At 44.9% G+C, this 23,610-nt stretch overlaps 2 protein-coding genes and 3 pseudogenes across 2 annotated transcripts; 2 read left to right on the forward strand and 3 right to left on the reverse strand.

Annotated features, from left to right (window-relative positions):
* The window catches only part of LOC120647478, a 46,820-nt pseudogene extending 39,440 nt beyond the window's left edge, over positions 1-7,380 (forward strand).
* Positions 2,947-5,658, reverse strand: LOC120647525 (cysteine-rich receptor-like protein kinase 10). Its single transcript, XM_039927587.1, has 7 exons — positions 4,879-5,658; positions 4,695-4,796; positions 4,438-4,610; positions 4,121-4,331; positions 3,781-4,021; positions 3,536-3,686; positions 2,947-3,449 (listed from the first exon to the last, which is right to left on the reverse strand). Exons 1-7 carry the CDS (start codon positions 5,651-5,653, stop codon positions 3,144-3,146), a joined length of 1,959 nt encoding a protein of 652 aa, XP_039783521.1. The 5' UTR covers positions 5,654-5,658; the 3' UTR covers positions 2,947-3,143.
* A 2,818-nt stretch (positions 7,381-10,198) lies between the features above and the next one.
* Positions 10,199-12,576, reverse strand: LOC120664413 (annotated as a pseudogene).
* Positions 12,577-12,580: 4 nt separating this feature from the next.
* On the reverse strand, positions 12,581-13,847 carry LOC120647485. The gene is made up of 2 exons (XM_039924302.1): positions 13,284-13,847; positions 12,581-13,095 (listed from the first exon to the last, which is right to left on the reverse strand). Exons 1-2 carry the CDS (start codon positions 13,396-13,398, stop codon positions 12,581-12,583), a joined length of 630 nt encoding a protein of 209 aa, XP_039780236.1. The 5' UTR covers positions 13,399-13,847.
* A 459-nt stretch (positions 13,848-14,306) lies between these two features.
* LOC120647497 lies at positions 14,307-22,492 on the forward strand (annotated as a pseudogene).
* The last annotated feature ends 1,118 nt before the right edge of the window (positions 22,493-23,610 follow it).

The raw sequence follows: 23,610 nt of genomic DNA on the forward strand, positions 1-23,610 counted from the left end.
AATCACTTGAAATGGCATAAATGGTGCCATGTTCGTTACATACTTTCGGTAGTGAGTCAGTATCTTAGTTGTACCATCAAACATGACATTATTCAGCTACTTTCCATAGTGAGTCAATGGGGAGATTTTATCCAACGACTTTCCGTAGTGAGTCAATATCTTATGTTGAACAGTAGAACTACCGCCTGGACGTTCGATCCGGTGGTCCCAGATCGGACGCCCACTCCAACATTGAGCAGTCAAAAGTAAATATTGCAACCAACATCGCTAGTCACCTAATCAACGAAAATCCCCACCACAACATCAAAACATGTTGCATGCAACATCTATCGTCCTTCTGTTGCAACATGAAGAAATAATATATACAACATCAAAAAATATCTTTTGCAACATTGAAGAATATTTTTTGCAACATCGAATAATATTTTTTTTGCAACATCATAAATCAACAACTACATCTTCACAACACTTGCAACATCTAGAAACAACAATCCCACCATTGCGAATCAACTATTCAAACATCCAAAATTACAACTTGCAACATAAAAAAACTCCCAATCACGAAATCAAACATCCCAAATCATGCAACTACATAGGACAACGATTCACAACATCAAGAATAAAAACCTACAACATCAAGAAAAATCTTCGACTCCGCGCAATCTTCTTCTCCTCTCTCGGATGTTGCCGCCGCCTCCCTGCACGCGCTCACCACGCTTGTTCCTCCTCCTCCACGGTGTCCACATGCTCTCCTCCCAAGGCGTCGTGCCGTTTCAGTGGCCCCGCCATCGTTGTGGATGCAGGTGCTGCAATAGGGGCCCTCGCCGTGGCTGCGGGTGCATAGGGCCGCCAGCGCTGTGTGTGTGGGATATGGAGTTCATGTGAGCGTGGGCTTCAACGGGGCCCTCATCGCGGCTGCAAGCGTACAGGGCCGCCGACGGGTGCGGTGACAGGGAGGAGAGAAATTGAGAGGCGGCCGGGGGGAGGGGAGGCGCTACCGGCGGGGCATGGTCGCCGGCACAGCACGCGAAGCTTGGAGGAGAAGCAACCATGGCGGAATGGGAGAGAGAGAGAGAGAGATAGAGATAGATAGATAGATAGATAGATAGATAGATAGATAGAGGAACGGATGCTCTATTGGAGATGGCACTAGGGGATGTGGAGGAGATGAGGGGATAAGGTTGGAGGGTACTCACGGGGACGCTCATTCGTGAGCATTTCTGTACGTTGAAACCATCAAACATGACATTATTCAAGATATATATAGCCTAATTTGTATTGTACTCCAATTACTTACATCAAGCCATGTATATATGTATGAAAGGTCACCCCGGATAAGTTATGCAGTGTTTCCCCAACTTCTCCACCTCTCTGCATGGTGCCAGAGATCCCCGCCATTATTGCACCGAAGAATCATGTTCTTGGTTGTCAAATCCTTGATAGAAAAGCCAAAAGTGTCAGACTCAAATACTTAATAGAACAATTATTGTTGCGAGTAAGCTGACGATAGGGGAGGCCGCCTTGAGTCATGGAGTGTAACTCAGTGACTCAGGATGACACCATGCAGCTCCTTATTTTCCTAAAATATATTAGCCAGATTGGCCGGGCTCTATGGTGAGGTCGAGGACGCCATCGGAGACGAAGTGTAGATCCAACTCCGCACACAGGAATCAGGATGAGCCCAGGTGGGATCAGTCGGATGTGCGGGGACGGAGCTGTTGATGTGGCTGAGGAGACTGAACTTGCCACACATGGCGGTGAAGAACGCCTTCCACTTGTTGTAGTTGGGAAGCTCGAGGTTGAGAGTAACCAATAAAACATGGGAGCAAATGGCGACAGTGGCAAGCATGGATAGAGAGTCCTACATCAGCGATCTCACAGACTCGATGCTGGACTGAGTGGACACCATGGCTGGGTGGTGGTGATCGGCGTGAGGAAGGGCCGGCACGATGGAGACCGCAAATGACAAGCCACGGCTCATGATGACCATAAATGGTGGTGGGGTGCGACGAGGTGTGGGTGCGGCGTGGCGCAAGGAGGTGGAAGCAAGCAAGGATTGCACATGGTGGTCAGTGGCATGTGGTGAGCGCACGTGGCAGGATAAGCGGCGATGCGCAAAGGAAGGCTTGCGGTGGCCGGTGGTGTGGTGGACATGCCACGGGGATTCGCGGCACGGGAGAGGAGATGGTGGCGCCTATGGTTTGGCGCGGCTAGGAATTGGTTAGGTAGCTGAAGAGGGAGCCGGATCTGGGGCTTAGACTCGTGATACCTCTCTACAGGCATATATCATCACCACTTTCTTGAACTTGTTTGTTTCCAACACACCTTAGATTCCAATCACAGTTCTTGAGCCCGATATGGAGACACTTAAGTTTGAAACCTTTACTCCCTCCAGTTTTCTAAACTAAGTCATTTTGGACATCGACACGGTCTACAAGAAACAAAACTTTGAGAACTATTTTTGCTATAAAAATTTATAAAATATAGCCAAAGTAATCTTTTTATGAAACTACATTTCGATATGAATATACTTATATCACTTTCATATTTTTCAAACTTAATACAAAAGAATTTATTTGTAGTTTTAACATGTTTGACTTAGAACAATATCCAAAAGACTTACTTTAGGGCAATGGAAAAAGTAGTTTGAAAGGAAGTCCCCATCCCCTGTGTAGGTAATGAACTAACCCTTTCGATTAATAGATCAATAATTTAATAATGAACCCTTATCATTACAATAAAAGGTGATCAGTATAAAATATTTCTGTGCACTATATATACTTGTAATTATAAAAACATTTATTGTGTTTTTAATTTTCTATGCCGTTCATGCATGATGCATTTCGTTTCTATTACATTAAAAATAATGGATATCAAAATACAAGGAACACAGACTCTTGGGGCAAGTTACTCCCCTCTTTTCAAAATACATATAAGAGTTTTGACTACTGTTCCAACTTGGAAGCCTCTTGCATTATCTCGAAAGTGCACAATCACACATTTGATACATGACTCGAAGTTGTGCACTATAGTCTATATACATACAACATTTATTGTATCCTTACTAGCTAGTACACTGATACAGGATGTGTTACTATATCTATGTTTTGTTGTAGTGCGTGTGCCACAAGAAGAAATTACAACTATCTTGGAGTTGTGACAGATATGGTCACATCATTGATACTATAGGAGTCGGTTGCAGTAATGGATGCCTCTTCATTCCCCACCCTCACATTAAAATATGCTGGCTGCTTAGGCTCAGCCGGAATCATAGTCTCGCTGCTTAGCATTGCAACAACATCTACCATGGTTGGTCGGTCAATTGCATTCTCTTGTACGCATAACAGTGCAATGTTAATGCACTTCATCATTTCTACCGAGTGAGTCTTGGGAACCAAGGATGCATCAACAAGGTCAGCCCACCTTCCCTCTTCCCAGAGTTGCCATGCCTGCATGCAGTTTTGTCAAACACTATTAAGTTTAATGTTGTACAAAATAAACAAAAGGATTGCTGAATTTTTGTCTGTAAACTCACATATCCAATGAGATTAATGAAATCGCCACACTGATGGCTTCCGGAGTTCCGTTTTCCGCTAAGGATCTCAAGAACAAGAACACCAAAGCTGAACACATCGGATTTGATAGAGAAGATGCCCTCCGAAGCATACTCAGGAGCCATATAGCCACTAAATGGTATATAATAAATGTCAAATTTCTACATGTATAATGTTAATTTGTGATATAAGTGTTAACAGATGGATCTATTTGTATGGAACTTACTATGTGCCAACCACTCTTTTTGTAGTGTTTCCTTGAGTATTGTTTGAGCTGAATATTTTGGCTAGCCCAAAATCTGAAATTTTTGGATTCATTTCGCCATCCAAGAGAATGTTGCTTGGTTTCAGATCTCTATGTATGACGCGCAAACGGGAGTGCTTGTGTAGGTAAAGAAGTCCATGTGCTATTCCTTCAATTATTGCGTGAAGTTTGGACCAATCCAGTAAAGCTCTTTTATCTTGGTCTGCAGTCAATGGACCAATGTTCATGGGTTTGCCGCAAACAAGATCAGTGCTTAAACGAAATTAAGAAATTCTGAAAGCATAGCAGTACTAGCTCGTACCAAATATGAAGAAGTCCAAGCTTTTGTTTGGCAGGTATTCATAGACCAATATTTTCTCCTCTTCTTGAGAACAGCACCCCAATAGCCTCACAAGATTCCTGTGCTGGAGCTTGGCTATGAGCTGGACTTCATTTCTGAACTGAGTGAAGCCTTGCCCGGAGTGTGAAGCAAGTCTCTTAATTGCTATCTCCAGCCCATCAGGAAGCTGGCCCTGTGATTGTCGATTATTGAAAGAGTTAGTTAGTACTGTAGTAGGGTACGTCTTCCTGCAGTCTACATCAGTGTTGCCGATTGAGTATCTCTAATAATTAGGTTACCTTGTAGACAGCGCCAAAACCACCTTGCCCAAGTTTGTTCTCCTCTGAAAAATTGTCTGTGGCATCCAGCATCTGTTGCAAGTCGAAGACCGAGAAGTCCGAATTCTTGCCGTCCAGAACTAGGTCGTCCTCTCCCTGCCAGTCCTGAGTACGCCTTGCTGATCCTGCCTTACCTGAAGATTTATATGCATCAATGAATGAATGAATGAATGTAATAATAATTTCTTTCAGTAAGCCAGAGATGTGAAGGCACATACCTTTCCTGTACCTTGTGAACCAAGGGGAGCAGTAGAAGAAAAATGCCGCCACCACCAGGGGAACCACAACTATGGGGATCACCCACAGCTTGCTTATACCACCTGCTGATGGAGTATTTAATTTGTTTGATCAACACATATAATCACAGGCAGCAACATGCAATTACTAGCTGGAGTAACTCACCCTTGTGTTTGGTCGGGAGGATGGGATGTGATGGCGCCGGCGCCAGCGACTTTGGGCCAATCCGCAGCATCGGTTCGTTGTCGAAGAAGGGAGACGACTCGTACCTGAAATAGCAGCGTATGACATGGATCTGTGCGCCCATGCGCGGAGCCATGGTGGCGTTGATCATGCCCAGGAGGCGCTGCAGGCACGCTAGGCAGTCGCCGGCGGACAGGTCCGGCGTGCACTGCGCTATGGAGTAGACCACCGGAAAGGTGGTGCCGCTGTCCATGGCGCCAGTGGCGAACCGCAGTGGCGCCGCGTTGGCCGCCATCTGCACAGTATCCAGCAGCAGCTGGCGGATGAGGCCGACGATGAGGCGGACGTCGCCGGTCACGTTGTTGGGGTTCCAGAGGGCAAAGGGCTCGTCGTCGTCGGCCGTGCTGTTGTTGATGATGTTGTGGCCGGAGTAGAAGACGGGGCAGTCGAGGAAGTAGGAGGCGGCGTCGAAGCACTCCCGCTCCGGCGGCGTCTGACGGAATATCCTCGCGAAGGTGCTGGCCACGCATTCCGCGCAGGCGGTGTCGTTGACGATGTCGCCGCGGCAGAAGGACATGGCGTAGACGACGTTGGGAGCCTGGCCGACAGTGGAGGTGGCGAAGTGCACAGGGGAGGCGGAGGTGTTCTTGGGCAGGGCGTCCGCGACAACCTTCACGTTGTCACAGAAGACGTCGGCGGCCGCCGGGAACGGTGCCATCAGCACGGCGAGGACCAGGAGGAAGACGACCACCTTCATGAAGACTGCCACTGGCTAGCTAGGCCTGCCTGCTCCCTGTTTTCTCCATCATATATAGCTAGATAGACGACGATGGGTACCCGCCCATCCCCATCCATGACTTCCCTCCAGTCACACAACGCTGACTTGTAAAAGGTTAATTATAGCTAGCCATTAAAAATTATTAAACTCATAAACATCAGATATATAGTTTGCGTACGGATCGGGCGGGGTAGAGATGTCATCATGGGTGTCATCTTCAGTGACCAAACAACAATTTGAACCTGCCAACAATGTATAGATATTCCACAAATTAAACCATCTCGACTCATATCACGACCATGAATTCGTGACTCCAGCCGGCCGGGACAGGAGATATTGGTATCCATCGCCATCAACAACGACCGACTTGCCACAGTAGTATCTTGGAAACTTCAAATGATGGATGTCTGTCCCCACCACTATTGGTTTACAAGCATATATAGGACAATCACCAAATCTGTTAATAATGCCCAAATAGCGGTAAATATTATTGTTCAAATTGGTGTGTTGCTCTCAGGAAGACGAGAAAATATTGGTCTATGAATACCTGCCCAACAAGAGCCTGGACTTCTTCATCTTTGGTACGAGTACTGCTCTGCTTTTACATTTTCTTAATTTCGTTTAAGCATTGATCTTGTTTGCGGCAGCCCCATGCATGAAACATTGCTCCATTGACTGCCTGCAGACCAAGATAAAAGAGCTTTACTGGATTGGTCCAAACTTCTGGCAATCATTGAAGGAATAGCACATGGACTTCTCTACCTACACAAGCACTCCCGTTTGCGCGTCATACATAGAGATCTGAAACCAAGCAACATCCTCTTGGATGGCGAAATGAATCCAAAAATTTCAGATTTCGGGCTAGCAAAAATATTCAGCTCAAACAATACCGAAGGAAACACTACAAGAAGAGTGGTCGGCACATAGTAAGTTCCATGCCAATAACTGCAGCTGTGAACATTTATATTACAAGTCAACATACATATACAGAAATTTAACATTTATTATATGCTACCATTAGTGGCTACATGTCTCCGGAGTATGCTTCGGAGGGCATCTTCTCTATCAAGTCCGATGTATTCAGCTTCGGTGTTGTTGTTCTTGAGATACTTAGCGGAAAACGGAATTCCGGGAGCCATCAGTGTGGCAATTTCATTAATCTCATTGGATATGTGAGTTTACATACAAAAATTTTGCAATCCCTTTCCTTATTTCCTACTACATTAAACTTATTACACTGTGTGACAAATTAAAATTGCATGTAGGCATGGCAACTATGGGAAGAGGGAAGGTGGGCTGATCTTGTTGATGCATCCTTGGTCCCCAAGAGTCACTCAGTAGAAATGATGCGGTGCATTAACATTGCATTGTTGTGCGTACAAGAGAATGCGGTCGATCGACCCACTATGGCAGATGTTGTTGCACTTCTAAGCAGCGAGACTATGGTTCTGGCCGAGCCAAAGCAGCCAGCATATTTTAATGTGAGGGTGGGAAATGAAGAAACATCCATTACTGGAACGGACTCTTGTAGTATCAATGAAGTCACCATATCCGTAACAACTCCAAGATAGATTTCTTTTCTGGTGTGAAACGTGGTTTTTACTGTATCACTACAATAAGTGTAGTAGTAGTAACGATACAATAAGTGTTGTATAGTGCACAAGTTTGAGAGTTGTTTCAAATGTCTGGTTGTGCATTTTCAATAGTGGTGGGGACAGACAACGCTTAATTACTGAGCAGGGGGAACCCTCCTGGTGGTTATTAAATTACAGCACTATAGATCAAAGATAAGGTCCTTGTCGATGTGTATCTACGTACCTAATGTATCACATTTCTCTATAACTCAATGATCTTTGCCGGCCGGCCTGACTAAGTTAATGGTTTGATTAATATTCTAGGAATTACTTCGTGGTGCCGTGATTGATGGTTTCAAAGTAGTGGGGTGTTGACTGACTTAGGGTTTGTTTGTTTCAGATGAAGTGTTTAGAGTTTTTGTAAAAAGCCATAGGTAAGCTTTCATCTTGAATAGCCAATAGTAGTTTTTCAAAATATTTTTAGCTTTATGGACTCAATAAGCTTAGGAAAGCTTAGAAAACTGAGCTTTTCAACAACTTCCCATATAAACTCAGGCTTCTGGCTTTCCGGAAACTAAAGAGGAAGGTCTATGTTTGTTTGAGTTTCTGGTTTTTCACGCTAAAAAGTTGTCCAGAAACTCAACCAAGCAGTGCCTTATACAAAAACCGCTGAATGAAATGGTAAGAAAACGAGTAGACCAGGACAATGACAACTACAGTATGATGAGGGCGATGTTGATTTATTTTTCTTGAATTTTATGTTCCGTGTAACGTATGTACATGCGACTGTAAATGGTGACCTGGCCTGCCTGGAAGCAACAAAAATGTTACTCTGAATAACCTCTCTCACGGAGCGCGTAGCTAGGATTAAAGTAAACAAGCAACAAGCAGAGTCGATCGGCAGCCATGGCGGTCGTCAACATCTTGATGCTCGTGGTTAGCAGCTGCTTCGTCTTCCTGCTTTGATCAAGGACAAAGATTAGAGAATGGAAAACTCGATGGGACATTTTAGGGTGTCGGATATGATAGAGTAAAAAGAGCTAATTGCGATAAAAGGAATCGATCCGACTACGACGGGAAATCGAGAACTGAAAAATAATAGAAGGAAAAGGTAACAAACTTTAGAACTTCATGGGACAACTTCTTGATAACACCAACATGGTGAAGGAAGATGATCGATGTGATTGTCGGTCAGCTAACTTCGAAGAGTTATTAACTTCGGAAAGAAAAAGGCAAAAGGTGAAAACAAGGGTATTGGTTTCAGTACATCAATGAGAAGCTTCGGGTGTACTTTTTGTGGTGGAAACACGATAGATGACAAGATCGTGGCAGTAGCCAAGCTCAAGCTTGCGCACGGCACGATTCTGGGATTTAGGGTGGACTAGAGCCAAAACAAGTTGAATCCAGCCCGAGGTGAAAAGAAAATGAATTTGTTTTTCGGAACATATTTTCAGGCTTAAAATAAATCTAGAACAGTCTAGATAACTATTTTAAATTAAACCCCAGAAAATATAATCCGAAGATCCGAAAATTTCCCAACAATTGCTGAAGATAGTTCTACAAGAGTCCAAATAAAATATTTGAAACTCTTGAAAAATATTTTAGAGCCATTCAAATAATGAAATTAGCTCACAGGAAAATGAGAATAATTTCAAGAAAAATCTAGAAAATTCTCGGAAAACCCTAAAGATGGCTGAACACATTCTAAAAGATACTCACAATCCAAAATTAAATATTTTGGAGTGTGACACAAGCCGGGGCCCCCGACGCGGTGTACGCTCTGGCTCTGTGCCGCAGCAACATGGCCTTCAACAGCAACCTCACCGGCTGCAGCGCCTGCGTCGCCGGCGCGTTCCAGGTTGCGCAGCAGAGCTGCCCCAACGGCAAAGCCGCCGCCGTGTACGACGACAACTGCGCCCTCGGCTTCTCCGACAGCAGCGCCATCCTCCGAACAGGGTTCTCCGACAGGAGCACCCTGTTCCAGTCTTGGTACTATCTGAACCAAGATTTTCCATTCCGGAATTTAAAAAAAATCGGTGACCACCGAAAAATGTGAAATATCGGGAATATCGGGACAAATTCAAATAAATTTAATTTTTTAAAAAAAAAATTGCAGAATTTCACTAGAAACTACGTCTAGTCCACCCTATATCATAATTGTATATAAGAAACAAACAAACAAGACCATTTCACATGTTATAGCCAGATTAGACAGCTTCAAGCATCTCAATATGTCAATGACTCATCAATCCTAAATGCTGTACCTGACTAAAGTGTCCCCACAAAATACAATCCATATTACAGTCCCTAGTACATGCTTGAAGCACAGAGCACCAATGTAGATCCCAAATGAACATCATTTCCATTGCAAAATACAGGAGCGCACATCAAACCCAAAAAATAAACTTGGACAAAGAACATGCACCAACTAGGAGTGTTCCTGCCGCATCTGAACCAAGAGGCCTACAAAATAGACATGAAAATTTTCAAAATCTGAAACAACAAATGGCTTAAGCATGCTCTTGCTGTTGTTAAAACAATACTTTGCATTTGTAGGCCTTGTTTGGTATAAGTTCGACAAACTTTCTATTTACTTCTAATGATCATAGCATATATGAAAGAGGAATTTCTCATCTTGAACATGTAAGAGGGTCACATAAAAAATCTTTTACTGTGCATCAAATGAAAACTGAGCAAGTGTTAAAAGCATTGTAAAGTAACCTTTTAGAGTTCGGAGACAGCCTTGAGAGTTGGCTTCTTCTTCCTAGTTGATCTTGGACGGATAGAGCAGCTTGGCCTTCCAATTGTAACTCCTGAACGGCAGGCTGCACCACCACCACGGGCTCTACGTCCACTACTTCCAGCGCCTATCACAGATCATATTTTTCAAAAAATAAAGAAACAAGCAAGATAACAATAATCAGTTCTTGAATTTGATTGAAACTCAGTACAGATTGATCTCCCCCCACATCATCAGCACCTATGCAGCAAATAAGGAAAAAAAATTATGTTGTTGACCATTTATCAAAATTACTCAAGCTAATAGAAACTCACCATCACCATCCTCTTCAGAGGCGGAGCTGCTGTCCCCTGTCTCAGCATACACAGGGCTACCATGTGCAGAATCCGACTCATAGTCATCTACGAATTCTTCCTCATCATCCAATCCCACCTTCCCTTTCTTCTGACCACCATTTCTACCAAAACAAAGCTTCCTCTTGAATGCAGCCACTTCTTCTGGTTGCATCTATAGCTCATCAATGAGGAAGCCACCAGGTGTGGTCCAATCATCATCATAGTCATCATATTCATCCAGAATTGGTGCAGATTCAGTCATGGAGTTGGACGGCCAATCCATAATTGGATTCTCTTCATCGAATAAGGCAACATCCATCATCATGCTACATGGATCTACCTCCTTGTGTTGTTGAAGGTTCTGGAAATCTATTTCAAACTGTTGGATAGACAACTTTAAGTTATAATGCACATATACTAGCTTATGCAGCTTCTCATAACCTAATCGGTTTCTCAATTTAGTATGAACTAAAGCAAATGTGCTCCAATTCCTTTCACACCCACTGGATGACATGCATTGTGAGACAATGAGTTTTGCAAGTTTTTGTAATTCTTTGCACTGTCCTCCGTATTGAGTCCACCATTGAGCTGCAACGAACTAAGAAAATTAGCGATTGCACGATAAAACACATGCAATTTGATCTGTCCAAGAAATAATACACTACCTGCTTTTGTTTGACCACGAAGTGCCGAACTCCGAGCCTCAATTGATCCAAACAATAGTTTCTTTTCACAAAAGATATTTGCATATTGGTCAATCGCGATTGATGCCTCTGTAGGTGAGCTTGCTACCTTCTTAAGTGCCATTGTTACTGCAAACTGAGCACTGTGATGCTTTGCAAAATTTTGTTGATAGAGTGATTGAGGATCAAGGGCAGCCGCTACAATGGGAAAAAAAGAACATAAGTATCAGAAAAAACAACATTAGTTCAGCTATTGAAAAAGAAAGCAAATAGCAGCAGCAGTTCATAAAAGGATACAAGTGACAGGTAAAATCCATGGAATAATTGTCATTTAAATTTTTACCTGCAAGCATTAGAGTCTCATTGAGAAGATATCTTGTCCTCCTATTGATTACTTCATTTATCCTATCTAGGAGACTTCTTGTCACACGTTCATCATGCTTTAAGGTAGCAAATATATCACTTTGTGCCTTCAACATCTTTGGGATGAACCCAGAAATGGTCCCATTCTTCTGCTGGTCAGCAAAGCGAAGCACTGAATAAAGTGGTGTGACAGCTTTCAAAACCAATTCGACATTATCCCACCAGAGCCTACTTGTCAAGCAATCATATGTGAATTTGTGGTCTTCCTCATGTCTCCAATCATTATTTTTCTAGTCACTAGATATTATCCATGCTTCAAACTTATCTCGCCTATCCATGAAACTTTCCAGGAACAAGAAAATAGTGCCAAACCTGGTGGCATTCCATCGAATCAACTCCCCTGCAATCTTCTCTCTCATCATAGCATGAAGCCTGAAAAGATAGAAAGAGGTGAGTGCACTTGTAAAAAGCATATGTAAGACCACTTGTAAAGATAGGAGAGTCACCTGTTATGGTTGTACAAGAACCTGCAAATCCTTTTTGCACTATCCACTACTGTCTCAACCTCAATAAAATGTGCTATCTCCTTCAACATCAAGTTTATAGTGTGGGCTGCACATGGTTGCCAAGTGATATGTTTATACTCAGCTGTGAGTTGCTTGCATGCTTTCTTGTAGTTGGAACCATTGTCAGTCACAATCTGAACCACAAACTCTACTCCAATCTCTTCAACAACTACTGTTTTGATACAATCATAAACAAATTCAGCATTTTGAATATAGCCAATTGCATTAACAGTCTTATGGAAGAACATTTGGCCATTGCAAAATATCATGAAGTTAATAATACACATCTTGGTAGGTCCTGTCCATGAATCACACATGACAGTAACCCCAAAACGACTCCAATTTTCCTTATAATCTTCCATGTGAGCCTTTAGGTCATTGTAGTTCATGTCTAGTAATGGGCCATCTATATCTCTTCCTGTCGGAATAGACACACCCTCACCAAGCTGTTGAGCTAATTTAATGGCTGCTATAAAATATGGGTTATCTGTTTTCCTACCAGGAATATCATCAGAATGGAACCACTTGGCCAAAGCTTTTCCAAGTCTTGCTTTGGCATCCCCCCTTGCAGCATAGTGTCCACCCTAAGCTGTGTGGGTGCAATGCTACGTGCCAAATCTATACCAAATGGAGCTTGTGAAACACTTAACTCCGATAAAACCTATCCATTCTTGTCTGAGTACCCGAGCAACTTGCTCTACCCAAAGGCGGGGTGCTGCTACTTGCCCTACCTAAAGGAGGGGTACTGCTACCTACCCTACCAAAAGGAGGGCTGCTACCACTTCCCCTAGTTTTCCTCAATGATTCTTTTAATGCCCAATCAATCTGCCCCGCTTCATCACGAGGAATGTTAGCCCTTCTATGATCTTCATATGCTTCATCCTGAATTGCTTTTTGCACATAGAGACGACGTTCTTTCATATCAGCCCTCCTTTTTCTTCCTTCTGCATCTTTATCCAGCATTATCCTCCTCACAAACCTTGGCACATAAGGGCATGGCACAACATCCCCTTGTAAACTAGCTAGATGATTTCTGAGACGAGTTACACCTCCACTTCCCTTTCTAGCATTACAGTAGCTACAGCTCCATCCAGTTTGTTTCCACTTCTCACCATGGCTCCATGGATCCTCAACAGGTCCTCGCAGCTTTACCTGAGCTCCTGAAATTTAAAAAAAAAAAAGAAATTTATGTTCACAGCTCCATCCATTGTAGTCCAACACATACCGTTTATGTGTATTACGTTACAAACTGATTACATTCTACATATGGCTATCATCATGCTTAATAATAATTATTCTACACAGCAATAAAACCATATTTTCCACTAGAGAACGTATAGAGGCTTACCATTTTTAGCAGTCACAATGTCGCCAGCTCCACTGGCTGAGCCAACATCACCATCGCTGACAGGTACCTCCCTCCCCGTCCCATTGTCTTGGCGCTGCACCCTCTCCCTGTCCATGGCAGTGATGGTTCACTGGCACAGCCGGCCACATATAAGAATAAGATTAGCCTTGGCAGTAAATTTTTTTTATCATATTCCTAACTAGAAAGATGAATCTATGGATAAAAGTTGCTCGGTTAAATTAGTAGGGCACTACATGGAAAGGAAGCACTACAGTGAATCAAAATTAGTTGGCACATGAATCGATCTCTCAATTTAGCATATAAAAATTAGTTGGCACAAGAATCGATCTCTCAAATTAGCATATAGCTCATAGATGCAGGCATGCAGCTTCTAGCGAACACAAGAACAAATCAAATCTTCGAGATACACTTGCCTGGGTGAAGAACGGCACAGTCGCTACTTGCTCCTATTGCTGGCACAGTCGCTACTTGCTCCTCCTGCTGGCATAGTCGCGGCCCTTGCTCCTGCTGATGCTGGCACGAGACTGAAGAAGACCAAGCTGCGGCGTGTGTCCGAGCGGCGAGCCTTGCGAGCCGCAAGCACTACGGGCCAGCCAATGCCGAGGGAGGGAGGAGGTTCACGGGATGAAGGCGCGAAGGAGTAGGAGACCTAGTTGTGTGGGCGCTCGGCACACGGCCGCCGCCGCCCGGCGCCTGCGTACGTGTGAGCCGCCGCCGCAAGAGATGCAGATGGGGGAATAGGAAATTTGGGGGCGATTTTAGGGTTTGGGGGGTCTTTAGGCGCGTGGGCCGGCGGGGAAAGACATTTCGGGCCGGATTGGCGCGGTTCTGGGGCGGGAGTCCGAATTCACATGAAATTTTTTGGCCGGTACTTTTTTTTATCGGGACCCACCGATATACACGATATATCGGGTGTATCGGCGAAATTTCGCCGAAAATGTTTTCCTTGATCTGAACATCCCCGGCGGCGACCCCGCCGCGGTGGGCGCCGGCGTCCGCGACATGCTCAACCAGACCGCCCAGCTCGCGGTCGCCAGGACCGCCAGGATGGACGGCTCCAGCGGCACCGTCAGGACCACGCTCTACCCCTTGGCGCAGTGCACGCCGGATCTGTCCACCGCCGACTGCCTGGCGTGCCTGTAGGGGCTCATCGGCGTGCTCAACGCCACCACATCGGTGCGCCTCGGAGGCCAAATCCACGTCCTGCGCTGCCACCTCAAGTACGAGAACATGAGGTTCTTCAACGATGACAACGCCTCCATGGTCCGGATCACGCCGTCGTCGTCTGTGACTCCGGCACCGCCGGCTCCCACCACCAACAAAACTACTAGAGCTAGGCCGCCTTGGGTGATTCCCCTGATCGTGGCGCCTCCTGTGGCGGCGCTACTCTACTTCGTCGTCTTCTACTGCCGCCGCCGGCGAACAAGACGGAGATCGAGATACACAAGAGGTTAGTTATGGCTTCTTCCTTTATTTACTGCTTACCGATGAAGAATTATATTGCTTTCCAATATAATGACCCCATGCATCTCTTTTACTGTCGTGCAGGCAATGTCAGATTCTTACGACAAAACAACAACTTGCAGCACCAAGGAGTGGATTGGGAAATGGAGGCCGAGCTCTCGGAGTTTTCGGTCTTCGACTTCGATGACATACTGGACGCCACAGATAACTTTTCCGAAGAGAACAAACTGGGGGAAGGTGGCTTTGGCCCCGTATACAAGGTAGTAAATGTTAAAATGTCGTACATACTCCACTCCTGTCCTTCCTGTCGAATTTTCCTCATATATATATATATATATATGTATATATATGTATATATATATGTATATATATGTATATATATATATGTATATATATATGCATTCTTATATGTGAAAACTGCAAATAAAATGATTGAATTGCGTCATAAACAAATAATGGAATTCCATTTTGAATCCGAGTATGTACCTCTTATATGTTTGACTGGGAGTGTTTCCCGATGGAGTTGAGATAGCTGTCAAGAGGCTCGCTTCACATTCAGGACGAGGTTTCGTGGAGTTCAAGAACGAGGTACAACTCATAGCCAAACTCCAGCACACAAATCTCGTTAAGCTCTTGGGATGCTGCTCTCAAGGAGACGAGAAAATCTTGGTCTATGAATACTTGCCAAACAAAAGCTTGGACTTCTTTATCTTTGGTATGTACATGTTAATTTATCTGCAGTCATTTCTGAAATTAAGTTTCAAACTGTTCACATAGAGTAGATGTCTCAAGACACATTAAAACTTTCTCCAAATTCTCAGTTACAATGTTGCATATTTCCTTTTGTATATACTAACATTCAATTGGTGATGCGCAAGCAGATGAAACTAGAAAAACTTTGTTAGATTGGAACAAACGCCTAGATATAATTGAAGGAATAGCGGAAGGACTTCTCTACCGGCATAAGCACTCCCGGTTGCGTGTCATACATCGAGACCTTAAACCAAGTAACATTCTCTTGGACAACGAAATGAATCCTAAAATTTCGGACTTTGGGCTAGCAAAAATATTTAGCTCAAATAACACCGAAGAAAGCACTACAAGGAGAGTGGTCGGTACATAGTAAGTATTGCACAAATTCATCATTTTATTTGGACATCTATAGCACAAATCTACCATATATAGTAATTCTTTGACATATCATTTCAGTGGCTACATGGCTCCCGAGTATGCATCTGACGGCCTCTTCTCTATCAAATCAGATGTATTCAGCTTTGGTGTTCTCCTTCTTGAGATCCTTAGTGGAAAAAGGAATTCTGATAGCCAAGAATGTGGAGATTTTATCAATGTCCTTGGATATGTAAGTTTCCTGACACACATATAGCATTCTTTTGTTAATTTGGTATCATATCTATGTTACTTATTATGTAATGAAGTTACAAACAGGCATGGCAATTATATGAAGAGGAAAGATGGAGTGAACTCATTGATACATCATTGGTACCCATGCATAACTTGGCTGAAATAAGAAGGTGCATGAACATTGCTCTGCTATGTGTTCAAGAGAACGCAGCAGATAGACCAACCATGTTAGATGTTGTTGCAATGCTAAGTAGCAAGACTAAGATCCATGTCCCTTCAGAGAGTCAAACCGCAGATATCCTAACCAAACCACTTCAGCAGAACACCTTTGCTCGCTTGCGAGGGGAGCTTGGGGTTTGTTACCCCTTTTGATCGCTGACTTTTCCTTGGTTTGCATTGTGCATATGCATTGTACATTTATGTATTTTGCATTGCTTCACTTGCACTAGCATTCTTGTATACATTGCTATAATCTCCTAGTGCTTGCTAGTGTGAGTTTATAAATGTGATCATGTATAGCTTGCTCCACTGTGTATTTGACATCATCTGAGTCAAGCTATTTTGATTTGAAAACTTGAAAACATGGTTACCCTGTCTTGGCTACTAGCATGTTAGGGCGTGTTGATATGCTTTGCTATCTCATTCATGCTAGTGTAGCCTTTCGTTCAGCAATTCATACTTGACATGATATAAAACTGATAAAATTGCTTGAATTGTGCTTGAAATGGAATGGAAAGATCCATGTGGGATTGCTTGTCGCACTGATCGAGCTTTCGGGACAGCTCACTTTGCACTTGTGAGAACCCGGGCAAGGCTGTGCATGATTGAAACGAGTACCTTAAGCTTTTGATTGCCTTTGGCATAGGCTTGGTCTCGTTTCTAAGTAAAGCATGGCAAGCTCTCAACCCCTGGCATTAAAATTGCTTGATATAATTTGATTACAGAATGAATGTTCACAACATGTTTTGACTGAAATTGGCTCACCTGTATGAGTTTGATTAGCACTATTTTCCTTTCCCTACTTGTTAGTGCTAGATCATGGGTGATGCTTTTATTTTTCCTGAACTGAACTTGCCTAGCTCTAGACTGATTTGATATACCCTGTTGAGCTAGATGCAGGTCTTGTTTATGGATGCACACGTGCTTGTGACTAGATGTTGCTCATATCCTTGTATCCCTGAATGCTTTCACTTACACCTCCTGCATTGCATTCATTGCTTAGCATCTGTTCAGGGGGAGTCTCAGCTTCAGGGGGAGCTTTTGGTCTATTTGGGCTTGATGTGTTAATGTGCCAACAAGGGGGAGAAGTTTTTGGGGAGAGAAGTGATCGAACAAGGGGGTGTTTGATTTTTGAACTTATTGTGCACAGGGCTTTGAGAGTGCATCATTTTGGTGAGAGTTGCACGTGTGAGGGGGAAATGCATTTCAGGGGGAGTTTCTGCTTTGTTTGTGGCTCCTGGTTTCTTCGTTTTCCCTCTGCTTCTTGCATGACTGCGTCGTGCTTTACCTCTGTCTTTGAGGAGTCATATTTCGGCTTGTGATCGATTGCGTCGAGCCGTTGCCCTTATCTTTGGGGATCGATCTTTGCTTAGTCAAGTGACTTGTTCTTGCTTCTTTCGAGCTTTTGTCACTTGTTCGAGTTCTGCTTCTTCTTTGTTCTTCTCGGTTTTTGTTTCTCTCTTAGTTCGCTTTGTGGTGTGTTGACAATGCACTCATCAAGGGGGAGATTGAGGAATGAGAGTACTCTATCCTGCTTGTGATGAGTGAATTGTCAACCGTGCGGTGTGATCATGCACTTGGTCTTTGGATTGCAGGTACACGGGCGTCGAGTGTCGACGGAGAGTTGCCGTGGAGGAGCTCGGGCCGGGTGGCAGCTGTGGCGTCCACTACTGGATCGAGGGCGCAAGCGGCGACGGAAGGCGGGTTTCTTGGTTTGCGCCACAAAACCAAGGAGGCGGACGGTGGTGGAAGACGCCTAGTCGTGGAGGCACGAGCGTCGGTCTCGGGACTGACGGAGGCGACGGGCGTCGACGGCGTCTAGGGCCTCGCTGCGGGCGAGGAGGTGACGGGCGTCGGGTGGCGTCTAGGGCCGTCAGAAGGCCGAGGCGGGAACGGCGTCTAGGGCCACGGCGTGGAAGCGGGAATCTTCCCGCGCGTGGAGTTTTGGCGGTTTTCTCAAAACCGGCCACCTACCCGGATTTCGCGGACCCCCCAAAACCGTGAACCGGATCTTCATCCACACGGTGGCATCGCGGAGAAGACTTCGACTCGAAGAAAGAACCTCGACCGTCGGATGAGTCCTTGTATCTTTTTCCAGTTTTGCTCCTACGGGCTTTCTAGTGTCTAATAGAGTCTAGGGGTAGTTTAGCCTTTTGGATTGAGAGTTGTTGGGGTTAAAAACCCCCTCACCCCCTCACCCTCTCTCCCTCTTTTTTGGCCTGAGTAGCACGCCACCTCTCCCTCTCTCTAGTGCCCCTCTCTTCTTTCTCTCTTCCTCCCTCTCCTCTCTAGGAATTAGAGGTATGGATAATTGAGGATTTTGTATTGAGATTGTTCGGGAAAGGAGGCCCATCCCTCCTTGTACCCTCCGGGGTTTTGAATTCATCTTGTTCTTGTTCATGAATTTCGAATTTCTTTTGTCGATTCATGAGCATGAGTTGATGGCTTGATTCTAGATGATTTCGTGACTCTTTGAAGTGATTCAAAACCCTCTAGCCTTGTGCTAAAACCCCCGAAATCACGAGTCACCACGAATCGAAGTTTTTGCATTCTTAAGAAAATCCCAATCTTGCTTCGAATTTTGTCGATTCCTCCCAAACCATGGAGTAATTCGACGATTCCTTCCGTGGACATGTTCACAAGGCCTTTGTGATCGTGCCTACGAAGTTTGGTGAGCTTTGGACGTGATTTGGTCACTCGATCATCGAGTTTTCGAAAGAACGCGGGCTGGAAAGTATTTCTGGACTCTGTTTCATCTAGCACCGGATAAACCGACGCTTTGAAATTGTTTGCGTCGGATCATCCGGTGTATAGGTTTTTCTCACGTTAGGGTTTTCTGCTTGTCGTCTGGCTGCACCGGTGCTTTCTCTCCAAAGTGCATCGGTTCAACCGGCGAGTGTCTTTTTGCTGCTGTTCTGCCCGTTTGACCGGCGTATAGGCTTTGGTGGACGTCGGTTTAACCGGCGCTCGTTGAGTCCGGTTTGAAGCGCCTCTGGACAACTGCACCAGCGTTCGACTTTGAATTTGTCAGATCATCCGGTGCAGGATCGTCGGTTGAACCGACGCTGTCTAAGGCACTGCATCGGATCAACCGGTGTTTGTTTTCTCCTGCTGCCGGCTCTGCTCGTCGGTTGAACCGACGCCATTCAAATTCAAGCGTCGGATCAACCGGTGAGGTATACCGTGCGTTGTTTCAGCTACTTCTTCTCGCTGCTTGTTTCCGCGCCACTTCTCGTTTGTCCTAGGATTGTTTTGTGTTAGTGTAGCTCTTCTATAGCTACTATACACTTCACCTAGGACTCAAGGGTTGGGTGTGTTTTTGGATCTTATGTCGAGGTTTCGATTGCGATAAATTTTGATCGGCTCCCATTCACCCCCCTCTGGTCGCCTTTTCGGTCCCTCAGAAAATGCATGCATGTTACTACTGAAGAGCACAAATTCTGGTTGGCAGTGCTGTTACTAAACTCCACAGAAATGAGAAACCGCCTAGTTAGGTGCTGCTGGTACGAAATGCATGCTTTGGTACCACTAGTGTTACTACATACTACTCAGTACTGGTCAATTGTTTATGGTTGTAGTAAAATTCTGGGATTTTATGGCTTGTTGGCAAAAGAGATGGGGTGTATTAGGAACGGAATGTGGCAAGTGTGGATCCGCAAAAAACTGGTTACGCTTGTAGTAAATTTCTGGAATTTTATGTCATGTTGGCAGGAGAAGGGAGGTGTAATAGTACAAGAATGTGGCCACCCTGGACCTGCGAAAAAGTGTTTATGGTTTTAGTAAAATTCTAGGATTTTATGCCTTCTTGGCAAAGATGGAGTGTAATAGTACAAGAACGTGGCAAGCATCCATAAGAGGAAAACTGATTGTGCCTATAGTAAAATTCTGGGATTTTATGCCTTGTCAGCCAAACAGAGGTATAATAATGTAGTGAGTGTGGAACCGTAAAAATCTGGTTATGCATGTATTAAATTCCTGGGATTTTATTCCATGATGGAAAAAGAGAGGTGTACAAAATGTGGCTGTGGACATGCCAAATATCGTTTATAGTTGTAGTAAAATTTTAGATTTTTATGCCTTGTTTCTAAAACAGACGGGGTGTATAGTACATGAATGTGGCCAATGCATATCTGTAGAATGCAAGAGATGCCCTGTTTCTAAAAATGATTGTTCCTTGTTAATTATTTGTAGAATGCAGTACTAAAATGCATCGTTTATGGACTGGAGATGTATTGTAACTATAATAGATTATTTTCCTTTTTAATTGTACTCTACGGTTTTTATTTGTTTGAGGAATTAAGGTGTTCCAACAATTCAGGTGATGTACAGCCATTCGGTGGAGAATACGAGCTAGCAGGTCAGCAAGCTCACAATGGTGCTGGAGTGCTGAGTACGGGCTAGAGGTTGAGCTGCAGCAGCAGCATGACCAACCGGTTTTTCCATGACCAGCTGGTTATTTTCCAGATTGTCTATTGTACTCGAAATTAGTGGAATTTGTGTTCTGTAAAAATCAGTTCGATGTTTAGTTTACTTGTATATTTCCCTGGTTAATGATCATGTGCATTTCCTATGAAACAACTGGCTGGGTGCGAATGCACTCAATACAGAAAATGTGGTGTATACTTTATTGCTTCTGTGTTTTAAATTTCATATGAAACATGTAAAGATCTCATTCTGAATACACAGTGGCGGTGAGGAACACCCACATGGATTCATCACGATTTTCTTTCAAATAGTAAAAAATTGAGAAATTGCTGGATTCATCATGATTTTGACCAAATATTGATGTTTGCGACTAGTAAAATCCTACTTAGGCTTTTAAATTTTGTGCAACCTCTGTGCTATTGAGCCGGTACAGGGCTGGGACCGAAGTCAGAAATCCCTTCGTAAAATCCCTTTGTCTTTACTACCAGGAAGTGTTACTCGTAACAAACTATCAGCCCGAGAAGTCATAAATCCCTACCATAATTAATCTTTGCTTTATTGACATCAAAGCATAAAATCCATGGTCTTTACTGCACCGTTTATTGCTCTACACTAGCCGCGATGCTTCTCTAGCAACCTGACGTAGCAAGTCATAAAATTGCACTTATTTACTACACGCAAACCTGAACTCCGCCGCTGGCCGGGGTTAGAGGTGGGTACTAAATAATATTCAGTACCCAGGGTACCAAATAGCGGTATATAGATACAGCGCTTTTATGTATCCATTGCCATTCTACATATTTGACCCTGATTTTGCATGGGCACGATCACAGCGAGTCAGTGACCCATTCATGTGATGATCATGGATAGTATGTGAATTGCTTACAGGCTTTGATGTGAACATTAACATTAGTTACTAAATCAGGAAGCCAGTAGCAGGCCATTAAAGTTGAGCTTCCATTTCCATGGCCCCCAGTGGTCTGGGTTTGGAATGAGCTGGGCTTTACAATAACTGCTTGCTCGTTTGGATTTACAGCCCAAGAACCAAGATAGGGGTGGAGACAGGCCGGTCATATTTGTAGGCTTAAGTTAATTAGCACATGCTGTTACTCCATTCCTGGCTCTGCCCCTATTTTGAGTTTCTTGTTTGCGATTTGCTTATGTTCCCATCATAAAGATTAATTGTAGACTAGAGGAATATGAAATCAGTGCACTCTACATATATATGCCACGGCCAATTAAGTTGGTATATGTGATTTGAGTCTTGTGGGTAGGAGGAGTGTATCTGATGATGATCCATATTTGTAAAAAAAAAGGGGTTCTTTTTCCAGACTTCGCACACAAAACGCGGGCACTGATGCTGGATCAGTTGCTGATTAGCTTGAAAACAGGAAAATGCATGCATGTTACTACTGAAGAGCACAAATTCTGGCTGGCAGTGCTGTTACCCCCAAAAAAAAAGGCACTGATGATGGATCAGTTGCTGCTTAGCTTGAAAACAGGGAAATGCATGCATGTTACTACTGAAAAGCACAAATTGTAGCTGGCAGTTCTTCCGCCGCAGTCATGCAGAGCAGTCTCCAGTGGATGTCGCCGAGGCCGTGAAGGAGGCGCTGGGCAAGGCGCTGGTGTACTACTACCCCATGGCCGGCCGCCTCCGCCGCAGGTACCCGGACCCTGTTAGCCAAATCTTGTACGTGTACATATTAGTTAGTTAGCTTGTTTAGCTGTTAGCGTGTCTGTTAGTTGGTTAGCGAGTCATGCGCACGTCCGCGCTGCGCCGTGAGGACGTGCGCCATGGGCTGCGTCGCCACCAAGAATGGGGAACATGGGCATGCGTGGGATGGCGCGCGTTGCTTCCGGATCGTGGCGAGATTGCAGCCGGTTTAGAGTAGTTTGTTACTATTTATATGCAATGATAAACCCAGAAAACGTCGCTGCTGCGGCACCAAAAAAACTCCGTGTGTCCAAACTCCACCGTGTTCGCGTTGTGTCAAGCTCGCCGGAGAGCTCGCCGGTGCAGCTGCTAAGCTAACAATTGGCATCAGAGCCGGTTAACCGCCAGGATGTCGAGTGTCCCGGGCCATCGGACGGGATCCAGGACGCCTCCGCATCGTCGCATCATCCGTTTGCCATCGCCACTGCCTCGCCGCGGCCGTCGCCGTGGCGGCGACGAGCCGCCAGTCCAGCGCGTCGTCCGGGAGGTGGGATCGGCGAACTACCCCATGCTGCCCCGCACCAACTACGTCGAGTGGGCGGTGCTCATGCAGGTCATGCTGGAGGCGCGGCGACGCTGGGAGGTGGTGAGCGTCGGCGGGGTCGATCGGCACGACGACTGCATGGCGATGGAGGCCATCCTCCGCGGCACGCCGCCGGAGATGCACGTCTCCCTCGTCGGCAAGGGCACGGCGAGGCGCGCATGGGACTCCATCAAGACGGAGCGTGTGGGTGTCGACCGCATCCGCAAGTCCAAGGCAACCACCCTCTCACGGGACTTCGACGCGCTCGAGTTCCGCGACGGGGAATTGGTGCACGACTTCACCCACAGGCTGACGAACAACGTCAGCGAGCTCACGATCCTCGACAATCCGCAACGATGGCGGGGCCACTACAACGGCATGACGCCTTGGGAGGAGAGCATGTGGACACCATGGAGGAGGAGGAACAAGCGTGGTGAGCGCATGCAGGGGGCGGCGGCAACATCCGAGAGAGGAGAAGAAGATTGCGCGGAGTCGAAGATTTTTCTTGATGTTGTAGGTTTTTATTCTTGATGTTGTGAATCGTCGTCCTATGTTGTTGCATGATTTGGGATGTTTGATTTCGCGTTTGGGAGTTT

This window comes from Panicum virgatum, chromosome 1K (genome assembly GCF_016808335.1).
Source record: "Panicum virgatum strain AP13 chromosome 1K, P.virgatum_v5, whole genome shotgun sequence".
NCBI classification, from domain to species: domain Eukaryota; kingdom Viridiplantae; phylum Streptophyta; class Magnoliopsida; order Poales; family Poaceae; genus Panicum; species Panicum virgatum.

Excerpts from the sequence above, each read along its gene's own strand:
- LOC120647485 (XM_039924302.1), bottom strand. The coding sequence starts at position 13,398 with ATGGACAGGGAGAGGGTGCAGCGCCAAGACAATGGGACGGGGAGGGAG. Across the intron at positions 13,096-13,283 it reads CATTGTGACTGCTAAAAATG|GAGCTCAGGTAAAGCTGCGA; the intron begins GTAAGCCTCTAT and ends TTTAAATTTCAG.
- LOC120647525 (XM_039927587.1), bottom strand. The coding sequence starts at position 5,653 with ATGAAGGTGGTCGTCTTCCTCCTGGTCCTCGCCGTGCTGATGGCACCG. Across the intron at positions 4,332-4,437 it reads GTTTTGGCGCTGTCTACAAG|GGCCAGCTTCCTGATGGGCT; the intron begins GTAACCTAATTA and ends CGACAATCACAG. Across the intron at positions 4,022-4,120 it reads CTTGGACTTCTTCATATTTG|ACCAAGATAAAAGAGCTTTA; the intron begins GTACGAGCTAGT and ends CATTGACTGCAG.